At 37.8% G+C, this 25,366-nt stretch overlaps 2 protein-coding genes and 1 non-coding gene across 3 annotated transcripts in view; 2 read left to right on the plus strand and 1 right to left on the minus strand.

Moving 5' to 3' along the window:
• Positions 1–10,110, plus strand: part of LOC123896175 — a 33,208-nt gene extending 23,098 nt beyond the window's left edge. The window contains exon 2 of the mRNA XM_045946598.1: positions 10,041–10,110. Within this exon, the coding sequence (XP_045802554.1) occupies positions 10,041–10,110 (70 nt within the window). The remainder of the gene's footprint in view (positions 1–10,040) is intronic.
• Positions 10,111–11,677: 1,567 nt separating this feature from the next.
• Positions 11,678–14,173, minus strand: LOC123896176. The gene has a single exon (XM_045946599.1). The coding sequence runs from the start codon at positions 14,171–14,173 to the stop codon at positions 11,678–11,680; it is 2,496 nt and encodes an 831-aa protein (XP_045802555.1).
• LOC123900183 lies at positions 13,689–13,795 on the plus strand. The gene has a single exon (XR_006805835.1). It is a non-coding gene; the product is annotated as a small nucleolar RNA R71 (small nucleolar RNA).
• Positions 14,174–25,366: the final 11,193 nt, after the last annotated feature.

Here is a 25,366-nt window from a genome sequence, read left to right on the forward strand (position 1 = left end):
ATGGTTTCACAAGTGGCTCTGATACCACTGTTGGGAAATCGTTTCATAAAACACTTTTATAAACGCAGCGGATTTTTAAAATTAAAATTTCCCATCAACGGATTCTTGTGAATGAGCATAATCAGGTCTAGAATATTACCTTTGAAGAACAAATGTGTGGCCGCCTTTCTTGATCACAAGCACCGCACTTGCAGCACCTCCACTTAGTCCACACGAACAGGAACCTTCGATCTCACAGTGCTAGCTGTTCTTGGATGAAGGCTGAGGGAATTTTGTGCGGTTTAGGGTTTAGAGAAATTCAGAATTTCTCTAAATTCAGTTAGGGTTTGTCAAAACGTAACTATTGAACTTCATAAGGCTCTATTTATAGAGTTTCTTATGAGGTCTTTAGTTTATACGAAATTGAGCTTCTCAAGCCCAATAACCGTTTGTCACTAACTGCACCCCCACAATAAGTCTTACTTATTTTTCCCTTTCTTAACTGTCCTTATGTGTGTGACCCTGTAGGTTCTTATGACGTTGGCAATAATATTAATCGTAATATTATAAACAGTGAGCGGTATCTAGCAACACATCACTGTTACCCAAGTCACAGGAATGTCACGTGATCTGACTAACCTTTCTGTGATAAATATCTTGTGCATAATTACCCTTTTGCCCTCATGTCTATATTGAACACAAGGCATAGTATGTCATCCTTGTCTAGTTCAATATTGGGTGTAACACCCAAACCCGTTATTTAATTAACTCTGCCTTTATAAAATCCTTTTCGAAAATACGCAGCGGAAAAATTGAAAATCTGATTATAAAGCGCTGGTTTGAATACTACAGACTTCATTCAAAGATAATACTAATACATTTATCTAGTAAAATATTCGAAAGAACTAAAAACAAAACCTTGCATCGAACGATGCGTTATTAGTTATACAAAACGGATACTTTTCAATGAAAGCTTAAGACCAACAGAGTATACTAAGAGGACTACATGCATATACATATAAAAACCCCTTTTTCCCGTGTCTCAATCAGAGCAGAGCTTCACCATTGCACTCAGACGAGGCTAACATATAACTTGTCAACCTGGACCCCCAAAGGTCCAGCAATTACACATAGCAGAGAGTTAGAAAACATAAACAATAATAAACAAGCATAAGTATATACTTGCTCTTCACTCAATCTTAATATATTCTAACTCGCATACATATCCACATGGCTAAACAATGCATTTCTAACACATCAACATGTATTGTCATTCAAGCATACATCGTCAAATACGACTTAGTAAAACATTGCACAAATGGTTAACTCATCACAATCAAATAAGATAATGTCACATAACAATTATCAAATACATGTGCATTTACCCTAATGCATCTAATGCCAATTATCCAATGTCATGTCATCCCTAGACACGACTAATGCATGTGGTACCAATTTTACATTGTTCAGATTTCAGTCATGGCGGACTGTTCAGTTTTCAGTCATGTACGGACTGTTCAGATTATAGTCATGTACGGACTGTTCAGATTATAGTCATGTACGGACTCTACATCAGCAGTTTTACATCATGCAGGATAAGCGTCTCACCAATGGTGGACCAAACCAGTTTTACATCATGTTGGATGATGCTATTCACCCCATTTAAGATGAACCCAGTTTTACATCTTGTTGGATGCGTCGGAACTTACCGAACCACCTTATCTCCCTTGGATAAGCTCAATAACAGTTTTATATCATGTAGGATATGGTTATCATCAACCATCTCTCCCATAAAGAGGAGTCACACAGTTTTATATCATGTTTGGATATGGGCTCCAGATCTCGGATAACACAATCCCATCTTCGGCCACTTTTCATAAACATAAACCATTTTCATCAATTATTGGAATTCACATGATTCCCATAACACAATTATTCATGAATGCATGATTACTTTTAAACACATCAAATACATGACGCTATCTAGCTCGAAGCTATTCATTCACTGATGCGGAAACACAATTCCAACATCTAACACATTAGGATAACACAATATCCTATCACTCAAATCATAATTATTCACATGATAATTATCTGCATAACCATTTTTATACACATAAAGTTTCATTTACACTTATGTCATAAAACACACATCATTTCCTTAACATTGCAAATTAATGCTAAAACATAAACATAGTCACTTGAACTACAAGTCATTGCATACGCGTGCGAATCATATAACGATTAACAATAAGCTTTAACAGCATCAACATGTATCAACAATCATGTAAGGATACCCTTAAACCATGTTACAAGTGCCTAATTGCACTTAAAACAATTATCAAAAAGTTGCTGTCACAGTGTTGTTCGCTATAGCGAGCAGGTCGCGAACAGACACAGAGCCAAAAACCAATTAGCGAGCTGTTAGCGAGCGTGTTCGCTGTAGCGAGCAGGTAGCGAACCACACCAGAAAAATATCTGTTCTTGAGTTTTCTAAGGCGGTTTAACATCCAAATCCATCCAAAATACATTATAACATGTTATAAATGCAAAGTAAACCATCAATCATGCATATACCATACATATATACATAAATACACATTCAAAACAACCAAACACCTCCAAGCATGCAAGATCATGCATTAAATTGTATTTTTAAGCAAAAACCACAAACATAGTAAAACATCTACACATACCCATTTCCAACTCCCCAAAGTTGTTCACCTCATGTCCTAGGAGTTTACTACTCATTTTAGGATCAAAAACATTTACTTATCATTGAGTAAATCTCTCACAAAACCCATAAGAAAATAGAGTGGAAAGAGTTTGGGAATGGAGGAATCGACATCCTCCCCTCTTTCGAATCACTCACGAATATGTAATCTAACTCTCGTACCTTAGCTCGACGAATCCACAAGCTTGCTCTTCTCTTTCTCTTTGGCTCTTGCCCTAGCTCTCAATCTTCCTTTCTCATGAAACATAAATTATGAGACTATTCATGGTTGACTTGCTACTTATAGCTCTCTCTATTCTCATGGATCAAAGCCCAATTGGCTAAGCCCAATAACCACTTACACGCCCCAAGGCCCAATCAACATAACTTCTCGCTCATTAACTTACATTCTCGCTAAATGATTATTCGCCGCTTAATAATTTAATTATAAATCACGCCCTCGCGTAATAAAATAATTAAATAACGAATACTAAATTTTGGGTCGTTACAATTCTCCCCCACTAAAAAAATATTTTCGCCCTCGAAAATGGCTCGACTAAGAACAACCTCGGATGAACTCTCTCATCCGACTTTCTAATTCCAACTTACATTCTAACCAATGGGTTTCCTCATACTACCTTAACCAAAACATACAAAACACTTCATGCAAATTCGCCCATGATGGCGGCAAAGCAATCCTATACGTCACTTTTCCGAATCATTTTACTTCCCTCGGTATTCCTTTATACCCTCTCCGGTCAAAATAACACTTCTTCCGGATTCACACCAACAATCATTCAAATTCCAAACAAACCAAGTCTGACAAAATCAGTTTATTCCAATCTACACAATGAAGTTTACTACCAACAATAGATCAAGGATAGCTAATCCCTCGATTTGTCGATAGATAGTCAACAATCGTGACAACGGTATAAATCATTCTTATCAAACTACTTAAAATTTCAACTTAACATCTTACGGTACTCGCAGCACCACTCCAAAACAAAACCACTTAACCCAAAATACTCCGAAAGACCCTTCCGTTGCATACTTCACAACTTTTCAAATTCCATAAGTTCTTAACTGCATCGAATCTCACTCCAACCATTCATTCGGTAGTACAACTTCTACACTCATTTGTTGTCCAACTTCTCAAAGTTCTTAACACATTCCAAAAATATATTATCTCCAACCGTCAAATTCTTTTCCTTCGCAATTCCCAAATCGTTGCGTCGAACCCCATCATAACTGTTTTATTTTCCGAACACAACAATCACTTATGTGTGAGATAGTCCTTTCCGCAAATTCTTACTTGACATAAGTCACTTTCTTACGTCTCTCTAATACTCGTGCTCGACACGTTTCCAAAGGCTAACTTTCTTATCCCCAAACATCCAAAGGTAACACTTCGCACTTAGCTTATCATCAACCTCTAAGGTTTCATCCAATCTTAGACACTAGTTGTCTGATTATCGTCCAAATGGATTCATTTCCTTCCTCTATTTCTAAGCTTCTCAAATCCTTCCAAGAAATGACTACTCGGTTCAAACATACTCAACCTTTATAAATCCTTCCTAGGCTCTTCTTGATCACCTAGTAATTCTGTATTTAAATCTCAGCTACTATCAAAAGTTGATTTCCAAACAACCATGATCTCCGTCTTGTTGATTCCAACACAACTCTCATCAGATTCCTCTGAAAACTTTTCATCAACAAAGCTTCCATCTTTATCACTCTTCCTCCTCTTTGAGGATGAACCATCAAGTGAAAGACAACCAAACAATGGAACATTCTTGCTACGAGTTCCGCTAGAAACACCACCAGTCCCACTTATTGTAATCGGGTTTTCAGTTCCCTAACCACACCTTCCATCCTTGACATCAATCTCCCACTTAACTTAACTCTCAAGGTATCCACCATTCGCATACTCGTCGTATGATCATCACTAGGTTTTCTTACCCTCGACGCACACGTCTTCTCCGTTTCCCAGCAACGGTTTTCACTTAACATTCAATCTGCTCCATCGTTCCCCAATGGCCACATTCTCCCTACGGCTAAATAACTTCATTCCGATTCACTCCGAAATGATCATCTGATACTTCCTCCAAAATATTCTCCAAATAAGAACTCCACTTCGAACAACGCTACTCAATCTTAAACAATCCACTTCAAGAACATCTCTATTCGTCCTTACTTCTCGCGTTCGAAACATCTTGGAGAGACAAAATCTTCTCCCCCACTTATCTCAAACCCACCTTTACACTTCCACTAGAACATCCGGTGTAAGCACCTAACCGTCCTATCGATTCCAAATCTATTCCTCCCAAGAGAAATCTAATACCGACAGCATTCACATGCATGTCGTATGAAAAGGGTAAACATAAGGTAAGATATCTAAGCTTCTACTCAAAACCCCGGTGCAGTCCTCTTGACATACACACCACTGCAAAATACATAAACACACTATTCCCGTCTATGCTAACGTAACAACCTACGTAACAACTAGCATACATAATTACTACCACATGTCTATACATATATTTATAACTAAACTATATGTAAGACAATGAAACATCCATGTACACAAGACATCGAGTCAAGTACATGCATTACATTTCGTTTGTTCGCATACTTACAACATCTACTCAAACATGTATAAAACATAGCATGTTCTCAAACAAGTTCTCATCATGAGAATACATTCACATAGTTCAATTAAAGAACCACACTAAGTACTAGTAATCAATCTACCACATGTTATAAACAAACATATAACAACACACATTAGGATCTACTTACATCCTACTCCTTTCTCACTCTAGTGAAAAATTCATTTTCACTTACTCAAAAGAAAATAATCTTATATTTTCAACAAAATCTTCATCACATGCAGTTTTACATCATGCCGGATCATCAACAATTAGCAATAAGCATCTACAAACCAAAAGTTCAAACCACACAAATTTTTAAAACTTTAAGCATAAAAATACACAACCACTACTTGACTTGATAACTTATAACAATGATAAGTATCAATCGCATCAAGTACACACAACAAGAAAAGACAGACACAACTGGCACACACGCTCACTCGATCTGACTGCACAGAACGGCTCTGATTGACACATAACCTCACAGTCCGAAGACGACCTGCTCTGATACCACTTTTGTAACACCCAAACCCGTTATTTAATTAACTCTGCCTTTATAAAATCCTTTTCGAAAATACGCAGCGGAAAAATTGAAAATCTGATTATAAAGCGCTGGTTTGAATACTACAGACTTCATTCAAAGATAATACTAATACATTTATCTAGTAAAATATTCGAATGAACTAAAAACAAAACCTCGCATCGAACGATGCGTTATTAGTTATACAAAACGGATACTTTTCAATGAAAGCTTAAGACCAACAGAGTTTACTAAGAGGACTACATGCATATACATATAAAAACCCCTTTTTCCCGTGTCTCAATCAGAGCAGAGCTTCACCATTGCACTCAGACGAGGCTAACATATAACCTGTCAACCTGGACCCCCAAAGGTCCAGCAATTACACATAGCAGAGAGTTAGAAAACATAAACAATAATAAACAAGCATAAGTATATACTTGCTCTTCACTCAATCTTAATATATTCTAACTCGCATACATATCCACATGGCTAAACAATGCATTTCTAACACATCAACATGTATTGTCATTCAAGCATACATCGTCAAATACGACTTAGTAAAACATTGCACAAATGGTTAACTCATCACAATCAAATAAGATAATGTCACATAACAATTATCAAATACATGTGCATTTACCCTAATGCATCTAATGCCAATTATCCAATGTCATGTCATCCCTAGACACGACTAATGCATGTGGTACCAATTTTACATTGTTCAGATTTCAGTCATGGCGGACTGTTCAGTTTTCAGTCATGTACGGACTATTCAGATTATAGTCATGTACGGACTCTACATCAGCAGTTTTACATCATGCAGGATAAGCGTCTCACCAATGGTGGACCAAACCAGTTTTACATCATGTTGGATGCTGCTATTCACCCCATTTAAGATGAACCCAGTTTTACATCTTGTTGGATGCGTCGGAACTTACCGAACCACCTTATCTCCCTTGGATAAGCTCAATAACAGTTTTATATCATGTAGGATATGGTTATCATCAACCATCTCTCCCATAAAGAGGAGTCACACAGTTTTATATCATGTTTGGATATGGGCTCCAGATCTCGGATAACACAATCCCATCTTCGGCCACTTTTCATAAACATAAACCATTTTCATCAATTATTGGAATTCACATGATTCCCATAACACAATTATTCATGAATGCATGATTACTTTTAAACACATCAAATACATGACGCTATCTAGCTCGAAGCTATTCATTCACTGATGCGGAAACACAATTCCAACATCTAACACATTAGGATAACACAATATCCTATCACTCAAATCATAATTATTCACATGATAATTATCTGCATAACCATTTTTATACACATAAAGTTTCATTTACACTTATGTCATAAAACACACATCATTTCCTTAACATTGCAAATTAATGCTAAAACATAAACATAGTCACTTAAACTACAAGTCATTGCATACGCGTGCGAATCATATAACGATTAACAATAAGCATTAACAGCATCAACATGTATCAACAATCATGTAAGGATACCCTTAAACCATGTTACAAGTGCCTAATTGCACTTAAAACAATTATCAAAAAGTTGCTGTCACAGTGTTGTTCGCTATAGCGAGCAGGTAGCGAACAGACACAGAGCCAAAAACCAATTAGCGAGCTGTTAGCGAGCGTGTTCGCTGTAGCGAGCAGGTAGCGAACCACACCAGAAAAATATCTGTTCTTGAGTTTTCTAAGGCAGTTTAACATCCAAATCCATCCAAAATACATTATAACATGTTATAAATGCAAAGTAAACCATCAATCATGCATATACCATACATATATACATAAATACACATTCAAAAACAACCAAACACCTCCAAGCATGCAAGATCATGCATTAAATTGTATTTTTAAGCAAAAACCACAAACATAGTAAAACATCTACACATACCCATTTCCAACTCCCCAAAGTTGTTCACCTCATGTCCTAGGAGTTTACTACTCATTTTAGGATCAAAAACATTTACTTATCATTGAGTAAATCTCTCACAAAACCCATAAGAAAATAGAGTGGAAAGAGTTTGGGAATGGAGGAATCGACATCCTCCCCTCTTTCGAATCACTCACGAATATGTAATCTAACTCTCGTACCTTAGCTCGACGAATCCACAAGCTTGCTCTTCTCTTTCTCTTTGGCTCTTGCCCTAGCTCTCAATCTTCCTTTCTCATGAAACATAAATTATGAGACTATTCATGGTTGACTTGCTACTTATAGCTCTCTCTATTCTCATGGATCAAAGCCCAATTGGCTAAGCCCAATAACCACTTACACGCCCCAAGGCCCAATCAACATAACTTCTCGCTCATTAACTTACGTTCTCGCTAAATGATTATTCGCCGCTTAATAATTTAATTATAAATCACGCCCTCGCGTAATAAAATAATTAAATAACGAATACTAAATTTTGGGTCGTTACATTGGGCCCATAGACATATCTCCCGTTATGTAGGAGGGACAAATTCCATCTAGGTCACTCATGTCCCTCAGCATGATTCGTGGGATACCCGTCAACCAACTTTATAATTATCCAGTTACGGATAACGTTTGAATGGCAACAAGGTATTACACTCCTGCATCTAGGGTACATAGTGGTTTTAGGTCGAAGGGTGGAATACACCTTTTATCACTATGAGAAAACTTATGACATTTCATAACACTCTATGTAGTATTCTCATGGTGGGTCAATCCGATATAAAGTTACCCTTAACATTTATATCTATGTGAAGACTTGATAACTCATTATCCATGATCAGTGAGATATGATCATCAGTCTACCAACATAATAGTCTTTATGCTTTATCGTTATCCCATTTCACAATAAAACTTGACTATGGATATGTTTAAGAATAGTGTTCTTATATTTAATGGAATCTCACGATTAAGTCATACTTAACGTTCCATAAGTGAACTGACTATTTGATGCGATAACTCTGCAAGTGCACAGGTATATCGTGTAGTTATAAAAGATTATCGATCCCACAGGGACTATTTGTTAATATTTCGCTTATGTTTTTAATATATCGTAAGGTTAAGGCTAGATATTAATTAAAGAAGGCGTTTTAGATAATTAATTAAACTGTATTAAATAAAATATTATTAAACTAACCGGAATGTGAATTAAGTTGCTTCAATGGATTCGGTAATTAAACTGCGTTTTGAAATAATGTTACTTTTTAATAAACTGAAATTGATTAAAAGATACGCGTCTCACACTCTCGCGCTATTGAGTAATATCGTATAGATATAAAATAAATGTTTCACTTTCGCTCTCGCACTTACTTATAAATATACTTTTTTTGAAAATAAATTCGATTTAATTAAAAAGATCTAGTTTTCTCAAAACAACATTAGTTTAAAAATATAGTCTCACGCCGTCGCGCTATTGAACTGATACTATATTATATAAATGAATGCTTCACTCTCGTTCTCACATCTATTTATAAAATACTTTTTGAAAACTAATATAGTTTAATTATCTTTAAAGAGCTGTCGCGGTGTTTAAAAATAATGTTCAGTTTTTACTATCCGATATAAATCTCACACTGTCGCGCTATTAATTTATACCTTAGTTAATTTTCACTCTCGTGCAAAATCTTTAATTTAATTATTAAAAACTGAACAGAAAACTAGATTAAAAAAAACGTAAGTCACAGATTAATTACCAAATCCAGATTAGCTTCCTAGTTCACATTCCAGTTAAATAGATTTAGCTGCGCATGATTTTATTTGACAGGATACTGATTAAATAATTATTAGTTAAACGAAACATTTAAACAGAGTAACCGTAAATCAAACAGAGCATATGAATAAAACGGTACGAATATCAAACTGGAATATAATAAAATTAAACTTGAATCGGTAATTATATTAAAGCATAAATCTGAATATTGAAACTGAATAAAATAAAAGTACTGTTATTAAAACTTACAAATACTAGTGAAACTAGTACAGGTACACAGGAACGAAGGAAATCAAAGACAAACTGATTGAAACTGGAACTGGAAGTGTAAGCAGCAACACCACACCTTTTTGCTCCGTAAACTAAAACACTTAACAACTAAATTTTAAACTGAATTTTTTCTCTTAAGTCAGCGTAGAAAAGGTTTGAAAAACACTGACTAGTGTTCTCTATTTATAGGCTTTATGAGATAAAAATATCTCCTTTGAATTCGTTGTTCCGTTATAAGAAACGTGCATCCCAATCGTAGTTATTTCCACCGAAATCTGAGGAGCAGTTGAGGATAAAGCGGTGTGAAACGTGCCCGTGAAAATAGGAAACAAACACTACGTGGCGGGTGCCACAAGCCACATGGCCGGCGCCATGGCTTATAGGTGTGGCGAGTGCCACAAGCATGGCCAACGCCATGTGTTTGTTTGTGTGGCGAGTGCCACAAGGTGCATGGCCATCTTCTATGTGGCGTGAGCCATATGTTTGGTGTTTGGGCCTTTCTTTCTTTGCTTTAGTTGTTTTCCTTGGCATGCACCCCCTTTTTACTTCCTGCTCCGATCCAATTCTTTATTAGCATTTATTTTGTAACTTAGGAAATTATTTGACGGTTTCCGGAAGTACCTGAAATACATAAAAATAATAGTAATAGTACTACGAAAAATGCAAAGAAATAGTAAAATACTAAGCTAATTTAATTAAATAAATAGTGCATTTTTCGGTGTTATCAAACTCCCCTAAACTTGAACCATTGCTTGTCCTCAAGCAATTTTGCTTGCATATGGAAAATATTTAAAATACTAAGCAATTCATAAATGTAGACTTAGAAAAACAATACCACAAATACTCATACGTGGTCATAAATTCAAATCAGCTAAGACTAATTAATTAGGTGCTTATTCAATCAAGAAGGGTATTTCAACGACACACAAAGTTCTCCCTCTTATACATACCGAATTCGGATCATGCCGTTGTACTAAAATCTAGATCATTTCCTTTGTTTTATCCTTTTTCATTCTAGACAGTCACATTAAGACCCTTTATCTATGTCACACACATGGTAAGAAAATCGGTTAGCGATTTTACTCTTTTTTTTCTCGCAAATTATCTTGATGATGCAAATTTTCGTATTACTTTCACAAGCAATATTCAAATTTTTTTTTCCAAGGTTTAACCGTATTACCACAGTATGACCTTTAATTTACTTTGATGATTCGCTTATATTCATCGACAAACTTACTTAATGTGTGACTATAGATGGTGTCCGACTGGATAAATAAACTACTAAAGGAATCCACAAATTTAAATAAGGAGATTTTTGCACAATGGCTATTCAAATTGATATCTATACTAGGGAGACTTCTGGGTGTTGGAAAAATACCGATTTTGTTGTAAAATTCCCTAATTTCCTTAACTTAGCCTCTCATCCTTTCTTAACCTATATACTTTCTAAGTGAATAATTGTCCTAAATATTTAGAAAAAAATTTTAAATTGGCTCAAGAAAAGGAAAAATTTAGAAAAACCAAAGAAAACACTATAAATTTAATTTTTTATTATGCGAAAAGGGAAATAAATTGAAATGACTGAAAAATAAATAAAAGTAGTGAAATGCTCCCCTAAACTTAAATTCAACAGTGTCCTCACTGTTGCAACTCTAGAGTATAATTGGAGTGCAAAACCTGGAGATTTGCAACTTATGGGTGTTAAGCGATCGATCTCTTTATTTTCTGCAAATTCAAATGAAAACATTAAAATAAAAACTCGTGGGTTGCCTCCCACGCAGCGCTTTGTTTAAAGTCGGTTAGCTCGACTTTGCACGACCCTTAAATCAAGAGGGCGCCTCTTTCAGACTGATATCCTTAACACTGTACTCAACATTCTTAGAGATCCATTTGAACACATCAAACCATCTCATAGGTTCTTTCCCTTTTGCTTTCTTTCTAGTGAGAGGAGGTGAAGGTCTCTTCTTTACCGTGTGAATCTTCCCATGTGCCAGCATTTGGCATTCTTTAAAAATCTGGTCGTGAGTATCGGGAAATCCACCTAGCACAGTCTCATAATCCTCACCCTTCTTGTGTTTTATATCCTGGAAGATATCATTTACTGGGCGGGGTTTGAGGATGTCGGGAGGGACTTGTTCAGAGGTGGTTTTATCGATATGTCCTTCAACTATGTCGAGTCTACAACAAGAGTTCTTAAAGGTGGGGCCTTTCATGAATTGAGACAGTATGAACTCGATTTTCTCATCCCCAACCTCAAAGGTAAGCTTCCCTTTCTTTACATTTATTATAGCGCCCGCAGTAGCTAAGAAAGGTCTACCTAACAGAATGGGAATATCAACGTCTTCCCTGATGTCCATGATAACAAAATCAGTAGGGATAAATAGTTGGCCGATCCTTACTGGAACATTTTCCAGTATTCCTAATGGGTATTTGATAGATCTGTCAGCCAACTGTAAGGACATCTTAGTAGGTTTTAACTCTCCAAGTCCGAGCCTCTTGCAGATAGATAGAGGCATCAAACTTACACTTGCTCCTAAATCACAAAGGGCTTTATCTATGACATATCTACCAACAACGCAAGGAATAGAAAAGTTTCCTGGGTCCTCGAGTTTTGGGGCTAGCTTGTTTTCACTAATTGCATTGCATTCCACTTGCCCAATGTCTTCCATCTTTCGCTTGTTTGAAAGAATTTCTTTTAAGAATTTGGCATAGGAAGGTATCTGGGTTATAGCCTCAATGAAGGGTATGTCAATATGAAGCTTTTTGAGCATCTCGATAAACTTCTCATACTGCCCTGGATTCTTAGATTTGGCAAGTCTTTGAGGATATGGGATAGGAGGCTTGTAAGGAGGGGGTACATATGGTTTTTCTTGATCATTCTCAATCACCTCTTTGGCCTTCGATGTTTGTCCATCCTCCACTGTCATTGGTTCACTCTTAGTGTCCTTGTCACTTACACTCTCTAAGTCTTTCTCTACATTTTTTCCTAAGTCTCTCGCTCTAACTCTTTTAGCAACGGGGTCTTCTAACTCTGTTCCGCTTCGCAGCATTATAGCGTTAACGTGGCACTTGGGATTTGATTGCGGTTGGCCGAGTAATGTTCCGGTTGGGGCAGCTGTAGCTGCCTGTTGTTGAGCCACTTGAGAAATTTGAGTTTCTAGCATCTTATTATGAGTGGAAATGGAATCGATTTTGTTAGCTAACTGCTTAATCAACTCATTAGTGTGAATATTTTGGTTCATGAATTCCTTATTTTGTTGAGTCTGAGCTAGGACAAAATTCTCCATCATAAGTTCAAAGTTTGACTTTTGAGGGGCAACCGGAGCAACAGGGGCTCCTATTTGGTTTTGGAAGCCTGGAGGAGTGTTAGGCGCAAATAAATCATTATTATTCTTATAGGAGAGGCTTGGATGATTTTTCCACCCAGGGTTGTACGTGTTTCCTTGCACATAATTTGCTTGGTCGAGTCCGGCCAGTAATTGACATTCAGAGGTTATGTGTCCAGGAACTCCACATAATTCACAGTTCGGTTGTACTGCGGCTATGGTAGCAGTGGGAGATAAAGTTAAACTCTCTATCTTTTGGGAAAGGGCTTCTATTTTGGCATTGACATGGTCTATGCCGCTTACTTCGTACATACCGCCTTTCGTTTGGGATTTTTCTATGGCAGCGCGTTCGCTTCCCCATTGATAATGGTTTTGGGCCATGTTTTCTATAAGCTGGGTGGCTTCTTGGTAAGGTTTATCCATCAGCGCTCCGCCGGCGGCTGCATCAATGGTAAGTCTAGTGTTATATAGCAGCCCATTGTAGAAGGTATGGATAATAAGCCATTGTTCTAAACCGTGGTGTGGACAGAGTCTCATCATATCCTTGTATCTTTCCCAAGCTTCGAAGAGTGATTCTCCTTCTTTTTGCCTAAATCCGTTGATTTGGGCTCTTAACATAGCTGTCTTACTTGGCGGGAAATATCTGGCCAAGAATTGTTTCTTCAATTCGTTCCATGTAGTGATGGAGTTCGAAGGTAAAGCTTGAAGCCAAGCTCTAGCTCTGTCTCTTAAAGAGAACGGAAAAAGACGGAGTCGTATTGCTTCGGGTTCGACACCATTGGCTTTTATCGTGTCTGCGTACTGCACAAACACCGAGAGGTGGAGGTTCGGATCCTCCGTGGGCGAACCAGAGAATTGGTTTTGTTGCACGATTTGCAACAGCGCGGGTTTCAGTTCGAAGTTCCTTGCTTCGATGTTAGGGGGCGCGATACTCGAATGAGGTTCCTCTTCGGAGGGAACGGCATAGTCCTTGAGAGGACGTTCGCGTTGAGCCATCGGTATGAGGTTAAATTGTTTTTGAAATTCACGGATTCGGCGTTGTAAATGAATATAACACTCTATTTCTGGGATAGGTTGTTCTAATGGTTCCTCGGAGGTACGAGTACTGGGCATACAACCTAAGTAAAAGGGTTGCCTTAATCGTTACAGATTAAAAACTAAGTAGCGAAAATTGACTAAATTAGTCCCCGGCAACGGCGCCAAAAACTTGATGCGATAACTCTGCAAGTGCACAGGTATATCGTGTAGTTATAAAAGATTATCGATCCCACAGGGACTATTTGTTAATATTTCGCTTATGTTTTTAATATATCGTAAGGTTAAGGCTAGATATTAATTAAAGAAGGCGTTTTAGATAATTAATTAAACTGTATTAAATAAAATATTATTAAACTAACCGGAATGTGAATTAAGTTGCTTCAATGGATTCGGTAATTAAACTGCGTTTTGAAATAATGTTACTTTTTAATAAACTGAAATTGATTAAAAGATACGCGTCTCACACTCTCGCGCTATTGAGTAATATCGTATAGATATAAAATAAATGTTTCACTTTCGCTCTCGCACTTACTTATAAATATACTTTTTTTGAAAATCAATTCGATTTAATTAAAAAGATCTAGTTTTCTCAAAACAACATTAGTTTAAAAATATAGTCTCACGCCGTCGCGCTATTGAACTGATACTATATTATATAAATGAATGCTTCACTCTCGTTCTCACATCTATTTATAAAATACTTTTTGAAAACTAATATAGTTTAATTATCTTTAAAGAGCTGTCGCGGTGTTTAAAAATAATGTTCAGTTTTTACTATCCGATATAAATCTCACACTGTCGCGCTATTAATTTATACCTTAGTTAATTTTCACTCTCGTGCAAAATCTTTAATTTAATTATTAAAAACTGAACAGAAAACTAGATTAAAAAAAACGTAAGTCACAGATTAATTACCAAATCCAGATTAGCTTCCTAGTTCACATTCCAGTTAAATAGATTTAGCTGCGCATGATTTTATTTGACAGGATACTGATTAAATAATTATTAGTTAAACGAAACATTTAAACAGAGTAACCGTAAATCAAACAGAGCATATGAATAAAACGGTACGAATATCAAACTGGAATATAATAAAATTAAACTTGAATCGGTAATTATATTAAAGCATAAATCTGAATATTGAAACTGAATAAAATAAAAGTACTGTTATTAAAACTTACAAATACTAGTGAAACTAGTACAGGTACACAGGAACGAAGGAAATCAAAGACAAACTGATTGAAACTGGAACTGGAAGTGTAAGCAGCAACACCACACCTTTTTGCTCCGTAAACTAAAACACTTAACAACTAAATTTTAAACTGAATTTTTTCTCTTAAGTCAGCGTAGAAAAGGTTTGAAAAACACTGACTAGTGTTCTCTATTTATAGGCTTTATGAGATAAAAATATCTCCTTTGAATTCGTTGTTCCGTTATAAGAAACGTGCATCCCAATCGTAGTTATTTCCACCGTAATCTGAGGAGCAGTTGAGGATAAAGCGGTGTGAAACGTGCCCGTGAAAATAGGAAACAAACACTACGTGGCGGGTGCCACAAGCCACATGGCCGGCGCCATGGCTTATAGGTGTGGCGAGTGCCACAAGCATGGCCAACGCCATGTGTTTGTTTGTGTGGCGAGTGCCACAAGGTGCATGGCCATCTTCTATGTGGCGTGAGCCATATGTTTGGTGTTTGGGCCTTTCTTTCTTTGCTTTAGTTGTTTTCCTTGGCATGCACCCCCTTTTTACTTCCTGCTCCGATCCAATTCTTTATTAGCATTTATTTTGTAACTTAGGAAATTATTTGACGGTTTCCGGAAGTACCTGAAATACATAAAAATAATAGTAATAGTACTACGAAAAATGCAAAGAAATAGTAAAATACTAAGCTAATTTAATTAAATAAATAGTGCATTTTTCAGTGTTATCACTATTCTAGGGACTTTATCATTTTAACATATATAAAATTAATAAAGAAAAGCCTTTTATTTGATAAGTAAATTATTCAATACATTTATTATGTATAAATAATTGGCCTCTAGGGCTTACACCAACAGGAAGGATGGGGAAAGATACCAGTAATCCATGAGAAAAAAAACCGTTTTGGGTTGGGATACCAACCATCAGCAAAAGGGCTGTTAAATGCTGACCAAGGAAAAGCTCGCACTCTCCAAGAGACTTTCTGCAGTGCAGGGTTCAGCTATGAAGGGCAAGTGAACATGATTGAAGACGTTGAAGGGAATGCGCTCGGCTTAGTACGCAGTTGTGTTCCAGATGAGGTCCTTAGCAATTGGGAAGCCAAGGAGATCCCAGCAATTTCTTTTAAGTAATGTTTTTGTTTTTCTTGGAAAAATAAAAATTTCCTTTGCTCTGCCCAAGGCAAATGGATATCTCTTTTAGGGCACCTCTTGTTTTGAAAATTTATCATCAATAAAAGTGCATTTTTATGTCTAATAAGAACCTTTTTCCTTTTATTTCGTTTCAAATGGCAACATTCTTTTTGAAAAAACTCGTGCAATTTATTTTTAGTTCTTTCTTTGTTACTTGCATATTCCCTAAAATAAGAAAAAACATCCCCATGCAGATCTACCGATATACCCTTTGAAACCTACACCGCTAGGGTCCCTATTGACTTCGAACTTCCAATAAACCAAGCCGAAGAAGTTGATGAAGATGATTGTGAAATTCTTGAAGGGCTAGCTCGTCTTTTGAAACAAGAAGAAAAAATGATTCAACCGCACCAAGAGCTCGTAGAAGTAATCAACCTGGGAACTGATGTGGATAGAAAAGAGGTCAAAATAGGCGCATCGTTACAAGAGGATGTAAAGAGGAATTTGGTCAGTTTGTTGCAAGAATATGTCGACGTGTTTGCCTGGTCCTATCAAGATATGCCAAGGTTAGATACTGACATAGTCGTACATAAGCTACCACTCAGGCCCGAATGCCCACCGGTAAAGCAAAAGATGAGGAGGACAAGACCTGATATGGCCCTCAAGATTAGAGAAGAAGTTATGAAACAATTTGACGCTGGATTCCTTGCTGTTTCTAAATATCCTCAATGGGTTGCCAACATTGTGCCAGTCCCGAAGAAAGATGGTAAAGTGCGAATGTGCGTTGATTACCGAGACTTGAATCGAGCAAGCCCGAAGGATGTTTTCCCTTTGCCCCACATTGACGTATTGGTAGACAACACAGCCCAGTCATCAATATTCTCCTTTATGGATGGTTTCTCAGGATATAATCAGATTTAGATGGATCCTGAAGACATAGAGAAAACTACTTTCATTACCCCATGGGGAACTTTCTGCTATAAGGTCATGCCCTTCGGCTTAAAGAACGCTGGGGCAACTTACCAAAGGGCTATTGGTGACACTCTTTCATGATATGATTCACAAAGAAATAGAAGTGTATGTGGATGATATGATTGCCAAATCTCAAAAGGAGGAAGACCACTTGGTTCACCTATACAAACTCTTCACCCGTTTGAGGAAATTTAGATTGCGATTGAATCCCAACAAATGTACTTTTGGAGTCAGATCGGGAAAGTTGCTAGGATTCATAGTCAGTCAAAGAGGAATTGAAGTGGATCCCGATAAAGTCAAAGCAATCCAAGAAATGCTCGCGCCAAAGTCTGAAAAAGAGGTGCGTGGTTTCTTAGGGAGATTGAACTACATCGCCCGATTCATCTCACATCTTACAGCCACTTGTGAGCCCATTTTCAAGTTGTTAAGAAAAGATCAGGCTATTGAATGGAATGAATATTGTCAAAAAGCATTTGACAAAATCAAAGAGTATTTGCAAGAGCCGCCAATCTTAGCACCTCCCGTGCCGGGCAGGCCTCTCCTCATGTATATGACAGTGCTTGAAGGTTCGATGGGTTGCATGTTGGGCCAACAAGATGAAGCCGGAAGGAAGGAGCATGCCATTTATTTCTTAAGCAAGAAATTTACTGATTGCGAGTCAAGGTACACCGCCCTCGAGAAGACCTATTGTGCGCTAGCATGGGCTGCCCGACGTTTAAGGCAGTATATGTTGACTCACACTACACTGTTAATTTCGAAGATGGATCCCATCAAGTATATCTTTCAAAAGCCTGCTCTCACAGGAAAAATTGCACGTTGCCAGATGTTGCTCTTTGAGTATGATATCCAGTACGTCACTCAAAAGGCGATTAAGGGAAGTGTATTGTCAGAATACTTAGCTCATCAACCTTTAGAAGAGCATCAACCAGTTCAATCTGACTTCCCAGATGAGGATATCATGGTCTTAGAAAAAGAAAAAGTCATAGGAGATGAAGAAGGGTCTGAGCCAGGTGCTCGTTGGAAACTAGTTTTTGATGGAGCTTCAAACGCTATGGGGCATGGAATTGGAGCTGTCCTGATATCACCAAGGGATGGGTATAAACCCTTTGCAGCGAGATTAGGCTTTGACTGTACAAACAATATGGCGGAATATGAAGCATGTATCATGGGCCTCGAAGCAGCAGTTGATCTGAGGATCAAAATCTTAGAAGTGTATGGAGATTCTGCGTTGGTCATTTGTCAGGTAAAAGGAGAATGGGAGACACGACACCCCAAGTTAATCCCATATTGTGCTCGTGTCATGGAGTTAGCAAAACACTTTGACGAAATCACTTTTCACCATATTCCTAGGGAGGAAAATCAGGTGGCAGACGCTTTAGCTACGTTATCGTCAATGTACAAAGTGAACTTCCACAACGAAGCGCCACTCATAAAGGTGGATTACAAGTATGAACCAACTGTATACACAGTGATCGCTGATGGATGTGATAGTAAACCTTGGTTTTATGACATCAAGCGGTACCTCGAAAGGCAAGAGTATCCAGAAAATGCCTCGACCAATGATAAAAAAACTTTGAGGAGGCTGGCATCACAGTTCTTCTTGAATGGAGAAGTACTTTACAAGAGAAACCATGATATGGTCCTGCTCAGATGTGTAGATCGGCAAGAAGCAGACCTTCTCTTAGCAGAAATCCATGAGGGATCTTTTGGGACTCACGCCAATGGGCATGCAATGGCAAAGAAGATTTTGAGGGCAGGATACTACTGGTTGACCATGGAGGCTGACTGTTTTCGTTATGTCAAGACATGTCATAAATGTCAAATTTATGCTGATAAGGTACACGTGCCACCAACCCCGTTGAACGTCTTGACAGCACCTTGGCCATTCTCTATGTGGGGTATTGATGTGATTGGCATGATTGAGCCAAAAGCGTCTAATGGGCACAGGTTCATCTTGGTTGCCATTGATTATTTCACCAAATGGGTTGAAGCGGCCTCCTATGCGAATGTGACACAACAAGTGGTAGCTCGGTTCATCAAGAAAGAGATAATCTGTCGTTACGGCATTCCTAACAAGATTATCACGGACAATGGGTCAAATCTGAATAACAAAGTGGTAAGGGAATTGTGCGAAAGCTTCAAAATTGAACATCATAATTCATCACCATATCGACCACAGATGAACGGCGCCGTAGAAGCAGCTAACAAGAATATCAAGAAAATCATCCAAAAGATGGTTAAGACATATAAAGACTGGCATGAGATGCTCCCATTTGCATTGCATGGGTATAGAACAACAATCCGTACCTCTACTGGAGCAACCCCCTTCTCTTTAGTATATGGCATGGAAGCAGTACTTCCTATCGAGGTGGAAATTCCCTCATTAAGGGTCCTGATGGAAACTAAATTGGAGGAGGCTGAATGGGTCCAAACTAGGTTTGACCAATTGAATCTTATAGAAGAAAAGCGCCTAGCAGCATTGTGCCATGGTCAGCTGTACCAACAACAACGCAAAAGGGCTTTCGATAAGAAAGTGTGACCCCGAGAGTTTCGAGAAGGCGAGCTGGTGTTAAAGAAAATATTGCCTATCCACAAAGACCCACGAGGTAAATGGACGCCAAACTACGAAGGGCCGTACGTGGTGAAGAAGGTATTCTCAGGAGAGCTTTGATCATTACCACCATGGATGGAGAAGAATTCCCGCTCTCGGTGAATGCTGACGCAGTCAAAAAATATTATGCCTAAAAAAAATTATTGTGAAAAATAAAAGCTCGCTAAATCGAAAACCCGAAAGGGAGATTTAGGCAATAGAGAGCGTCCCGGTGGATCGAAAACCCGAAAGGGCGGTCCAGGCAAAAATTAGGGGCATCAAAAAAGGAAATGTAATCCCGGTGGGCTGAAAACCTGAAAGGGCGGTCCAGGCAAAAGTTAGGGATTTTGTCAAAAAAAAAAAAAAAAAAAAAAAAGGAGATAAAAACAAAAGAAAAGGCAAAAGAATGCAAGCGTCAGCATCACAGTAAAAGCTCAAGTGGAAGTAAACAGTCTAATCATCAACTTCGAGGACGAGGTTTTCTGTAGGTTGGAAGTCACAAGGGAAACAGCGTGTATGACGTTGTTGATTATTTTCATGTTGCCATTTTTGGTCCTTAACCAGTAATTTCCTCTTGTAGGAATTACTTTCTCATGTACTGACACCCATTCTTGGGTCAGTATTTCATCAATAAAATCTCTCTTTCTCCCCTGTTTTTGTTTTTGTGTCTTATTTTTCATAAAACGTGGTTTTTGTTCTTGATAATGCATAAAAAACATGAGGTTTTTTTTTTAAAAAAAAAAAAAAGAGATACAGCCAAAGTTTTTCCAAGAAAAAGATATTTACTTTTAAGTAATGAAAAGATGATCTTTGGTTCCCAACTTTGTATCTGTAGTACAGACTAAAAGTCCCATAAAAGTAAACAAAGATGTAGAGATCATGTTCCTTGAAGGAAGAATAAAAATGCAGCATAAAGCACATGGAGTGTCAGAAATACTACCAGTTTTAAAGAGAATAATAGAGGCACGCCTATGAAGGGATGAGAAGGATGGCGTGTACTGACATGTCATTTCATGCATCTCAAAAGAAACCATGCACTTAGAGATCACATCATTACGCTGGACCTAAAAGAAAAAACGTTCTGCATAAACAAACGTGCTCGCATATAGCATTCATACATGGTATGTGGAAACCCAATAATCTAGAGGATTCTGAACCTTTTCCCGGTTAAACCCACTTTAATCTCTAAGAGGAATCAAATTTTTTCATTTAATGGGATAGTATCTCACAGAGATGTATTTACCTTGCGAGGATGCTGTTAGGAGTTTACCTTAGCAATTAGTTCGTCTGGGAGGAAAATCTGTCCAAGTAAAGACCCTATCTGAGTTAGCATAGTTGGGTCTTATTTGAGTGTTGTATAGAGGTGACGTTAAGTTTGAAGTTTATCTGAATTAGTTTTGCTTAAGCTTTATTTGTGTAAATGTAGAATATGTAGATGTTGAGTTTTAGATATGTGTTATCCGAGTAAATGTAGATTGAGTCTTACCTGTGTAAGTGTTGAGTTTTTGATGAGTCTTATCTGTATGAATGTAGATTGAGTCTTACATGTGTAAGTGTTGAGTTTTTGATGAGTCTTATCTGTATGAATGTAGATTGAGTCTTACTTGTGTAAGTGTTGAGTTTTTGATGAGTCTTATCTGTATGAATGTGAAGTGAGTCCTATCTGTATGAATGTAGATTGAGTCTTGCCTGTGTATGTGTTGAGTTTTTGATGAGTCTTATCTGTATGAATGTGAAGTGAGTCCTACCTGTATGAATGTTGGTTGAGTCTTGCTTATGTAGATGTTAAGTTTTTAATGGGTCCTATATGTGTTGGTGTTTAAGGGTCCTACCTGAGTCCTATATGTGGTGTTTTAGAGACGTACCTAAGTCCTATCTGTGTTGGGATTTCAAATGGGTCCTATTAAGAGTTGATGTCAAGGTCTTATCTTGAGTTAATATTTTGGGTCTTACTTGGGCTTCATGTGAGCGATTTGCTTTGAGTTTCATTATTCTAGAGTCCTACCCTATCAGCAAATTAGAGGCTCGTCTTGTTTCTGGTCAAAATCCGGGTCATTTAGTATTTAATTATCTTCCGTCATGAGCATGTAAAGACTGTCGTCAACATGGCCTCAGATGAAAGCCAATTAAATAGGGGCAGCTGTTGTACCCTAATTTTGTCCTACCTTTTTTTTTAAAAAAAATTAATTTCTATTATTATTGTTGTTATTATTAAAAAAAAAAAAAAATCAAAAGGAAACCAACAACAACAGCACGCAGCATCACATGCTCCTCCCACTCCCCACCATTTTCTTCAAAACCAATTTTTTCTAACCTTTTCTCAAAAAAGATCAAACATCTCTAAACAACCAAAGTAGTGGTCTCCTCTTCCCTCTTTTGTTGACATCAAACCCTAATCTTTGCCTATAAATGCAACCAAATGAGAACCAGCTAAGGGAGGCGATTTCAGAGGACACAGAGAACACGAGAGAGACAGAAAAATAACCAAAAAAACTCATCTTTTCACCACTTTTCCATATTTTCGAAATCCTTTCAAACCACCTTCAAACTTCAATTTTCTTTCACTAATATCTTCTAACACATACCAGTAGCGAAACACACAAGAAAAATACGAAGAAAAGCACCAGAGAAAGCATACCCGAAGCTCTAAAATTGCTAAGAAAAACTTGGGTCGGTTAACACAACTCGAGGTTCAAACCAAGTGAGTTTTCAGTGTATCTATGTTTATAAACACGTTCTGAAGCTTTTCCAAACATCAATTTTGTGTGGTTTTGCTTGAGTCACGTTTTGGTTTTTTTTATGTTCTTAAGTTGTTGTTTCGGTTTTCGAATTATAAGCCTCCACTGTGAAATCTAAGCATAGATTCATGATCAATGCGAAAAATGAAGCGAAATAGTGTATTCGTTTATGATTTTTGAGGCCAAAATGATTTTTTTCGAAAAGCTCCGTTTGAGCTTTAATGAAAGAAGATGTCGTTGAGGAAGAGGATGTGAGGAAGAAGATGAGTTGTTACTCATCGCACACCCTTTCTTGCTCAGCGCGCCCCCCATCCCTTTATTTTTAAAACCCATCCGTTAGATCTAGTGTAAGGCCGAGATCTGTTATAGGATTTCTTTAAATCCAAGCCACCTGATTGAATCAGAAAGGCCCAGATCCGTGATAGCCTACTATGCACTTTAACTGTAAATTAATTTCTTTAAGTGCTTATTTCTTGAAAAAAAAAACTGTAACTAAAATAAAAACTTGAATGAAAATGATTGGTCCGTCAAATGGCTTTCCGATTCTCTAGTTATTTGGGTTCTTGGTAGATACCTAGCAACTCGAATAATTAGCGTTCATAAGGAATATTATTTCAAAAAAAGTAAATAATGATAAAATGAACATAACCCATCAAATTTTGAGTTCTTTTGTAAAATTATGTGTATGTGAGTCCTTTTTTTTGTAAAATCAAATCAACCCACAAGTATTTTCTACCCCAGAACTGCGTGTAGCTTTGAATTTCCCATCGCACCGGGGAATACGTAGGAGCGAGATTCAAGATCTCGTCAAGCACAATAATAAAAAAAAAACCTTTTTTGTATATGTATAGTTATAGTCAAATAGTTTAATTATAAGCACACACAAGCAAGCATTTTTTAAACCTAAGTCTAGAGGGAAGGTTCCCGTTGAGTACAACGGATGTGAGGGGTGCTGATACCTTCCCCTCGCATAACCGACTCCCGAACCTGAAATTTGGTTGCGATGACCACCTTTCCGTTCTTTCCGAGGTTTTATCGATATTTTTCCTCTTCCCTCATGGAATAAATAAAGTTCGGTGGCGACTTTACTATCTAGCGAACGCTTACCGCTCGCGCATTTTTTTTCACCCGCCTCACGTGGTAACCTGAGAAAGAGCATAGCAAAAGCTCAGCCAAATTCCACATATGAATTTGGAGTGTATTCAAAGGTAAAACACTTACCCCTAGTTCAACCTTTGTTGGTGGAAGAAGAGGCTTATTAGAATTGTTGGAGCCAGCTTTAGGGATTACACAAGTATGATTCGAAGCAAAGGTTACCTCTGGTGTTCAGTTTGGACTTGATCTTGTTCAAAATGGATGAGTCGAATCCATTAGAAATAGCAGTAAGCAGGACAGTCTTGTCGACCAGTCGCCCTTCATAATGGAGAGACCACCATTTGGATAACTCCCTAGTGCAAGCATGAGAAGGTGCAAATTCGAAAGGGGTGAGCTCATAAGTAGGCTTGTCGAAATGTTCCAAGAACAAACGATATTGTGGTTCTGTCATGCCATACTTGCCTAAGCAAACTTCCCTTTCCTCTAAGTATATGCTTTTTGGGAGTATTTGGGTTAGGCCAAATTGGCGAGATACCAAATTTGGGAAATAACCAACTAACCCAAATTCCCCAGCAGCTGGTCCAACTCGACAAGAGAGGACTATAGGCATTAAGTAGGCCCTCCAAATGTTGGTGATCAATTCTTCAAAGTCTGGTAGAGGAGGAAATTGATGAACAAACTAGTGAGGACCAAGTGGTCTGTCTATAAAAGGGGCGAAGCTAGGCTTAAATGCCTTTAAGTTCAAAAAGGTGTTGAAATACTGTTGGAAGAGTGCATCATAAGAAAGGCCTCTTATCCTAGGAACCAATCTTGCTAGCCTTGTGCCTTCGACTTGGCGCGCACTTGATTCAGCATAGAATTGCTCTAGCAAGAAGAGGTTTAATTCTGTAGGAAATGTGGCATTCAGCCATAATTGCAGTAACCAGAAGGGGCCAGCACCCAAGAAGGTAGATCCATCACCTGTTTTCTTGATGTGCTCACAAGCATCTCTCATGGATTCGTAAAGACATCCAAGGAGGAGTCGAGCAAAGCTGAATTGCTGGCACTCATGAAGCTGAATGGCCATGGGGATATATTTCTTGGCCACTTGGAGAGATTGGGTGCAGAACACATGTTGGGATAACCAAAGAGTTAAGAAGGCAACATGCTCTTCAGCACTCACTTCATCATCATCCTTTTGGTTTTCTAGGATGTACTTGGAGTAGGATTTGTTATGGAAGTCAAATTTGATGGTGTCAGAGGCTTTAAAAGGGTCATAAGTATCCCCAATTGGTAGTAAACCAGTGATAGCAGCAACATCAAACAAAGTGGGAGTCATCATACCACATTCAAAGTGGAAAGTGTTGGTAGAAGACTCAAAGAAGTGCAAAGCAGCAATAATCATCTCTTGCTGGTATTTGAGGCATGTCCTAGAAAGTTGAATAAGG

Source organism: Trifolium pratense, linkage group LG7, assembly GCF_020283565.1.
Source record: "Trifolium pratense cultivar HEN17-A07 linkage group LG7, ARS_RC_1.1, whole genome shotgun sequence".
NCBI lineage: Eukaryota > Viridiplantae > Streptophyta > Magnoliopsida > Fabales > Fabaceae > Trifolium > Trifolium pratense.

What these genes read in the sequence shown, in the direction of transcription:
- LOC123896176 (XM_045946599.1), bottom strand. Translation starts at nt 14,173, where the DNA reads ATGGCTCAACGCGAACGTCCTCTCAAGGACTATGCCGTTCCCTCCGAA.